This window comes from Gavialis gangeticus, unplaced genomic scaffold, assembly GCF_001723915.1.
Source record: "Gavialis gangeticus isolate Ggan-Ray unplaced genomic scaffold, GavGan_comp1, whole genome shotgun sequence".
In the NCBI taxonomy this organism is placed as follows: Eukaryota; Metazoa; Chordata; order Crocodylia; family Gavialidae; genus Gavialis; species Gavialis gangeticus.
Window position 1 is genome coordinate 5,362,877 of NW_017729009.1, and position 8,414 is coordinate 5,371,290.

Here is an 8,414-nt window from a genome sequence, read left to right on the forward strand (position 1 = left end):
CGGGGAGCGCGGGGCCGCCGGGGCCGGGCTGAGCGCGGGATGCGGCCGGCTGCGGCCACCTGAAGCGCGGGCACCATGAGCGGCGGCCGCTTCGATTTCGACGACGGTGGCGCGTACTGCGGGGGCTGGGAGGGCGGCAAGGCGCACGGCCACGGCATCTGCACGGGGCCCAAGGGCCAGGGCGAGTACTCGGGCTCGTGGAACTCGGGCTTCGAGGTGGTGGGCGTCTACACGTGGCCCAGCGGCAACAAGTACGAGGGCTACTGGGCGCAGGGCAAGCGGCACGGCCTGGGAGTGGAGACCAAGGGGCGCTGGGTGTACCGCGGGGAGTGGACGCACGGCTTCAAGGGCCGCTACGGCTTGCGGCAGAGCGCGACCAGCGGCGCCCGCTACGAGGGCACCTGGAACAACGGGCTGCAGGACGGCTACGGCACCGAGACCTACGCGGACGGCGGTAAGGGCGGGGCGGGGCGGGGCGCGGCGCGCGCGTTTTGTCGCGCGGGACAAAGGCTCAAGCCTCTAGCCCCGCGCCTGATTGGCCCGAGCTGTGCAGGGATTGGTGGAGCCCTGAGCCAATCAGGCGCCCCACCAGGCAGGCGGGATTCGAACCCCAGCCCGTACACCTGCGGCCTGGCTTCCTGACCGCGAAGCCGACTTCACTTCTTTTTTCTTTTAAGTTGACCTAACTGTGAGTGGACGCTCCTGTGCGGAGCAGAGCTGAGTTCAGTGCAGTGCAGTGCATGTCTTGAGTTGCAGCAGTTGTCTTGAGTCGGGATAGTTAAGTTGACTTTGCTTTGCAAGATGGCAGCTACCCTGTGAGGGAGCTGTACTTGTGTGGGCTCCAGTGTGGCTTAAGTCGACTTACTTAAGTCACCTTATTTGAAGTCTTCTGAGGCTGTGTGTATGCACCCTTCATCTCGCAGCGAAGCACAACGTGGGTACACGTGCTGTTTCCCCAAGCTTGAGTGGGTCTGTGTACCTGGCAGGAGAGAGAGGCAATCCACAGGTTTTCCATTGCCCTCCAGGCAGGCTGACCCCTGCCCCTTTCCCAAATGCTGGAAACTTGGCTGCACAATGGTAATGGGGACTACTTTTGTGCTTTCCGCTGGCTTGCTCCTTCCACTGTTTGGCTAGGAGCAAGCGAGGCTAGGGGGCATCAGAGCTCCAATGCCTCTGGGCTTGCGGCCTGCTCCTAGGATGCCTACCACAGACGTGGGGAGTATCCGAAGCACTAGACCGATGGGTCTGGGAGGAAGAAGACTTGCCTGGTGGTAGAGTCACGGACACTTGAACAATTGAGCTTAGCTCAGTTGATCTGGAATTTGAAACTAATTTGGCCTTAAGCCAAAAAATCTAGGATTCTGGAAAACAGTGTGACATGCATCATCACATATAATGCAACACAGATTTTTCTCCAGTTAAATGCAAACTAGAAGCTTTTCTAATATGCTAGGGGCTCAGGGTTGGATTCTTTAGTTTAAGATTGAAGCAAAAACCAATATATCTTTATTGGAATGAGTTAAAAAAGCAGCTTCTTTACTAGGAACAGTGAACAGAGCACAACACTGCAGCACAAAGGCTAGCTTGATGGGTGGAACATCAAGATCATTAAAAAGGAGGGCGGGTGGTTAACACCTGTGGAATGAAGAGTTCAGAAGGGATGGGTAGATGCTAATGAGCCATGGGGTCACGGGATTCCCTCAGCACTGCCCAGCTAGAAACGCAGCTGCTGCCAGGCAGTTGGGTTTAAATTTTGGTGGAGGAATCAAAGGGAGGTGCAAGCAAACCTGTGTATCCCCTCCTGGAGCTGCCCTAGATACATGTCAATCCTTGCTAGGACGCATCTCGCCTGTCATCTACACTCCAGCATCGCGCTGCTCTGTGGGTTCTGGTCAGTCCCAAACTGCAGGGTGGCATGGGCAAATGAGTTAATCAAGTTATTTAGGGGATTCCAGATCAAACCCCTACTTGGCAAATCCGCATCCCTACTCACATCCCAGTTGTACCGATTCTTCAAATATTCACCGTACATGTTAGAAATGCTTTGTTGACAAGTGTCTGAAACCGGGGGGGGAAGTAATGAAACATCCCAAGAATCCCTGTGTAAGGAATTGCAGAGCCCTTCTATGTAACATTCCAGTCTGCCATATTTAGTTTAGCTAAATAAAGAGAGTGATTTGGAGCCGGGGGAGGAATCCATTGAAATATGCCTCAGAACTGCATTCTGTTTTTATTCAGGGGACACACTGGCAATCATTTATGAAGGCAAGATAACTTTAGAAATATAATATTTCATCATAGGGAAGTATGGCACTGAAAGCTGTTAGATTTGCGAGGATTCAGGCAATTGGCATTCCAAGGCTTGGCTTTTATCAAGAATTATTGAGGAAGATGCTTAATAGTAGTATGAGGAGTCTTGTTGAAGTTACTTCTTGTGCTCTTGACCCATGAGGTTGTGGGTAAAGCTGCAGGGTAGAAGTGGCATCTTTCCTCAGTCCTGTTCCTTAAATTTCAGTCATCTTTTGTCTTCAGGGCATGGAATTGATATTAAATAATACCCTATTTATTCACATACCACATTCACTATTCTCCCCAAAATTAGAAATGGCGAAGTGGGGTGTCTTGAAACTGATTCTAAACAGAAAGGAAAAATCTTTTTCTTCATTCTACCTTCCCAAACCAAGGTGCTGTTTTGGGGGTGGTAGGTGAGTAAATATGGAAAAATATAGTTGTACTATAGTATCTACAGCAGAAGCTAAAATATACCTGTATTTGTGATGAATTTAAAATGTTGATATATGCATCTTTGAATCATTTACAAGGTTTATTTACACTTAGTTTAATGACACACTCAGAATTGTTGCCTAGCTAATATCTAGTATAATATTTTTCCCTTGCAAGTGTCTTACTTTGTCTTGTAGATAATATGAAGGGATTATCTCACCCAGTAGTATCTCTTTGGTATGCTGCTGTGAGTGTTGAATGGTTTGGATTAACCCTATTTAGCAGGGGAGGCTGAAAAGAAAGAATATGGCACAGAATTTAAAATGTAACTGAGGTGCTAAGGTGAATACTATTCTACTATTGAAAAAAAATCAGATCCTTAATTATGTCTTTCAGAATAAGTTAGGACTTTGTTATATACCATCTAAGAGACAGCCCTTTTGTCAACGAAGTATTCCCTACCATTCTTTTGTTACTGACTCAATATTGAAGCAGTTCCCAGACTTATTAGGGAACGTGTCACTTAATATATCCCTAACAGCCTTTGACCATTAGTTTAGCACTGATCCAGAAAGATGTAAACCACTAAAATCATTTCCTGCAATCCCAAAGTGTTTCTTTGGGGTCTCCAAGGACTGATCTGGTCTGACTGTGGCTAGCTTGTGAGCTCTGAGAAGTTCATTGATGAGAGTGATGTGGTTGCCAAGTATTTGTCGATTTATCAGACAATTAGGCCTATGCATAGTGGGTGTTTGGGCAGTTCACTCAGCCTAAGAACTTTTCTGACTTAAGAGAGGATAATATCTAGGGTGCAACACCAGAAGCTAAGATTTGTGATTAATAACTGACACTGAGAATGGGGCGCACGTTATGTTATGAAAACAGCATTCATTCTGTCTGCTCATCTTCATCTACCCCCTGATCACCAGATCCAAATGGGACCAAACTCCCTTAACCTGAACTTGTTAAAATTTGTTCTTGAGACATCCAATTCAAGGACCTAGGATAGCCTTCCTGCTATGTGTTGCAAAGTGGGGTGCAAGCTTGAAGCTCTAGCTCCTTGGTGAGTAGACCAGTGGTTCTGAACTTTTTCAGACTCAAGGCACATCTCATCAGACTCAAGGTACCCCTCCATAACATTTGTGAATTAAGGGACACCCCTTTTCTAAAACAAATATATCTCTTTGCAGAGGGGCCAGGCAGTGGGGGTGGGGGAGCAGCTAGGCAGGCAGAGCCTGAGCATGCTAGGATCTGCTTATGTCATTACACCTCCAGCCTCAGCCTGTCCTTATCAGCTTACCGCCTCACACCTCACTTATCTCTTCATACCTCCTGCAGCACCCTTCAAAAGATCTTGTGGCACCCTAGGGAGCCCTGGCACCCTGGCTGAGCATCACTGGACTAGATACATGAGAAAAATAGTCTCCAACTTTGAGAACCCCTATTTAATATTTAAACCTGTCCATCTGTTTTTAAAGCATTAAACCTGTATTTTAAAATGATGTATTTAGCTCAAATTATCATTTGAAAATATAACTCTAGTCACAGAAATTAAGCCTGGCACCCTTTCTGTGGACCGGGCATCATAGGTCAAAAGGGGATTGTGATTTGGTACCAGGAAGCCGTTTGTGTGTGAGAGCAGCCCATGTTAAAACACCAAGTGAAAGGCTCCTTGCTTAGACTCCTTTTTCTGGCTTTTCTTCCAGCATAACCAAAACTCATCATTCTAGAACTAATGAGAGAGAAGTGGGTTGTGTCTCAAGGCACTCTGTGTCTGATAATATAAAACCTCATGGAAGAATCTGCTACTATAAGAAAGTGGTCCTAACCCCTGCTCTGCTTTACAAATGACAGTATATATTACTCAAAAAAGGTACTTTTCTTTCATACAAATTGTGCCCCCAAAACATTTTGCAACGTTGATGTTTGCAGACCAATTCCTAGTTAGCTGAGAAAACACACTGGCAAAAATTCATATTGTGAGGAAATAATTAAAACATGTAATTTTTGCATGTAATGTAAGCATGTAACATTAAGACAGATAAAGAGAGGGTAGGTGAGTTTTAGGTGAGAAGTGAAAGTAGATAAAGACTGTGAAGCGGAGAGATCTAGTTAGAGAAGTAGTTATAACTGGTAGGAGCTGCAGAGGAGAAAATACTTCCCCTGACAGTGGTGGCATTGTGGAGACCTGTGCTAGATGAATAATGGAAGACAACAAGTAGCGGAAAGAGGAAAGATCTGTGGGCTTGGCCAAAGAAAGTCTATGGAAAATTATAAAAATAGGAGGGGGCACTTTTTGGATCCTGAAGTGCTTGGATACAGTTGTGCTGCTTTGTGCATAGGTGGAGGACAGAGCTAGGTAAGTTCTGGCCTCTACACAGCTGGGACTAGGGGAGAAACTTAGGGAAGGAGATAACAGCATTCATCATGCAGAGAAGGTGAGGCTTAGAGGAAGATTTCTCTGGAGCTGGAACAGAGGTGGTAGCAGTGATTTTGCTGCTGCTTTTGTGGGCTGTCAAGTGCAGATAATAGATAGCAGCAGTATTGAAGTTTGCCACACTTCCTACTACTGATGCTGAACAGCCACTCTGAGGCAGCTAAGAGGAGATTTGGATGTTCCTAAAACCTTGGGCCAAAGTCAGCCCTAGTGCAACTTGACTGACTCCAGAAATAATGATAAAAGAAGAAGTACTACTTCACTGGATTTAAAGTGCTGTGTTAAAAAGAAGTATCCCTTAAAGAGATGTATCCCCTCCAGTTTTACTGAAGAGGATAAAATGACTCTTCCAAGATCACAAAGAAAGTCTGTAGCAAGGCTGGCCCTATCCCCCTAGTTCTGAGGTGGCAAACCTTGTCTGTGCATGCTACAAGTGGCGCAGGCAGCTTCGGTGTGGGGCACACAGCAGATCAAGGAGGGGGCAGGCAGTGCAGCAAAAGATGGGGCTGGGAGCAGAAAGCAGAGTAGCAGATCTGGCAAAAGAAGGGGTCTGGAGTGGCACAAGGGGAGAATGCAGGGCTAATTTATGGCATGCTTGCCAAAAAGGTTGCCCCCCATTGCACTAGTTCATGCTCCCTCCCTAGTGTAGCTACATCAAGGCTTGATTCAACCCAAGGGGTGATGTTTTTAGCTATCCGATAGCAATAGTAAGATGATTTAAATCAAGCTATACTCAGATAATTTTTTTCCAACCGCAAGTGCTTTTCTAGGTTCTGTTTTACATGTGGGTTTATGTGTCTGTTTAATCTGTCTGTCCATCTACCCTAAATTCTCTTAATGTACCTGTCCTCTCTGTATCTGGGCACCACACACGTGAGAATAAGAGTTAGCGTTACAATTTGACTGCTAGGAAGCTGCTCAGTAGGCTCTTTATTCAGAGCGTGTTATTCTGGACCTCCTGCCCAGAGTGGAAAGGGGACAGAGAGGCTGTTATCTCCTGAAGAACTCCCCCTCTTCATGAAGGAGTGTCATTACCTGACTTAAAGCCTTTGAGCCCATCACTGACAAGTAGCTCAGCATGCGACTGCATTAATTGACCACAGTGACTTGTGGAAGGTGTGAGGTGTTATCCGGGTTAAGCAGAGGGCACACACAATCCATTTGTGAATCGGCGTGATTGGGACTGGCTTTCTCCAGGGTCCATGTTTAATCCACTCTGCAACTTGAGCCTTTCCATCCCGGGTGTATAAATAGAAAGGCTTAGCTCCATTTCTTCAGGAGCAGATGCAGAAATCTCTAGAAAACACAGCAAAAGGTAAATACTGGCCTGTCTTCCATTACCCTTCCTACTCAGGGTTACTGAGACATGGGTAGCTCCTGTGAGTCAGGGAGGTTGGAGAATTTTGCAGGGTTTCTTGTAATTTGGCTTTAAAAGCATTTTTCCAGGTGATAACACAGAGTCTTTTTTGTGTGTGGCTTTTTTATGTTTTCTTTCAAATGCTTCCCCTCCCCTTTTGACTTCATCCATCATCCCCAGCCTTGACCTGCGTCAGCCTACACGCTCACGAGTCAAATAATACCAGTGGGAAGTTCTTTGGGATTAAGTGACTCAGAGAATTAACATTCTGGCCTTTCACCTCTGGAGAGCTTCAGTTCCAGTTTTGACTTGGGTCGCAAGGGAAAGTGATTTGGGAGGAAAGCAAGGCTGGGTCCCATCCTTGTCCTCAGGCAGAATTTTCCACAGTATAAAAACAGCACATTAGTTGGGACCCAGGGTTGGAGTAAGATGGCAAGGGCAGAGGTGCATGGGTGTAGTGGTGCTAGCAGGAATTGTTCAGTGTCTGCCTGTGTTTTAGGTCTTGCTTGTGAGCAAGCATTATGAACAAAATGGCAAGCAGAATCAGATTTCCTTTATTTCTTTGTATTCACTCTCCCCTCTGTACATCCTCCCTTGTCATGTCACTGGGCCTAGGCAGGGAGGGGGGTGCACTGTGCTCTCACTTGCTCAGAGGTGTGCTGCTTATCGCAGCTAGACAGAACATTGTCATGTATCTCCTTTTATTGTCCTTGGTCCTGCTCTCAGTTGAGTTTCTCAAGGATGCGTGTGGAGAGGACAGTCCCTTTTTGTGCTGTAGAATGAGTCGTTCCCCATCCAGACTAGAGGGGCTAGCCCAGCTCTGTGGATCTGAAGAAAGAGATCAGGTTGATTGCGTCAGGGCTATGTTGTTATTACTCGGATGTGATTTACACCCCTCAACTCTGTTCCTTCCCCTTTGGCCTCCACTCGCCCCTTAGGAATTCAATATTCTTACTTAGGACACTATTTCATACTGAGATGATTATACCATTAAACAGATTTTTTTTAACCTTTTTTTAAAATGTTGACTTTCTTAGTCATTGCCAGCTCTAGATCTCTACTCCACAGTGGCCTTCCCAGTACTATGCTGCAGACATTATTAATGGGAGTCAGATATTTGTCCCATCAAAGAAATGACTCGCATTTTCACAGGCTTGCCAAACAACTCCCCTTATCTGCCACTGGCTCAGTTTTTGGTGGGATTGAAAGATAGATTTCAGAGGCAGAGGAGTGTAATTTCACTTTAAGAATGTGTCTTTATTTTTTTTTTAAGAAGGCGAGAGAGAAGAAAATTCCCCATACAAATTTCTGTCCTAAAATTGAGGGGGGGGGAATAATGAAGAAAAATTGTGCTATTTCTCCTGTAATTTGGTCAAAATTTTAAAATTTTCAAAATCTGTCCTTCAGTTTTGAAACCACAAAGTGGGAATTGGCCAGTTTGCGTGCAGTGCTAGTACAGAATGTGTCACCAAAACAGAATAAATAATTATGCCTTTCTGTCTTACAGCCCCTTCAACCTAAGGAACTTTCCAAGCATAAGCTAAGAGCTTATCTCTTCACAAACTTGCTCTTAATCTGTGGAAGGCATGCTTTTACATCAGTTTCATTAAACTAGGGGAAAACCTTGTATAAACACACTGGTCGTATCTCCCAAGGGGCGGGAAAAAAGCTTATTTTTAACCCATATTATCTATCATATGTTAATTCTAGCATGGACAAGGCAGTTGTCATTCTGATGTAGTAGTTGATCAATGTAGTCCTAGGAAAGAGCCCAGAAAAATATGTTAAAGCTACTTACCTGGATTTTAATATTTTATATATCTTACATGTTCAAAAAACTCTTTCCTCCCCTGAAGCCATTATATCTTTTTTTTTTTTTTTTTTTTTTTTTTAAAG

The 8,414-nt window shown here is 45.3% G+C and overlaps 1 protein-coding gene across 3 annotated transcripts in view; it reads left to right on the plus strand.

Annotated features, from left to right (window-relative positions):
* Positions 1 to 18: 18 nt before the first annotated feature.
* Positions 19 to 8,414, plus strand: part of JPH2 (junctophilin 2) — a 68,716-nt gene continuing 60,320 nt past the window's right edge. For 2 of the 3 annotated variants that reach the window (XM_019509850.1, XM_019509849.1), the window contains exon 1: positions 19 to 454. In XM_019509850.1, coding sequence (XP_019365395.1) covers positions 76 to 454 — 379 coding nt within the window. In that variant the 5' untranslated portion in view covers positions 19 to 75. The remainder of the gene's footprint in view (positions 455 to 8,414) is intronic. The other variant, XM_019509848.1, reaches the window with a different exon arrangement.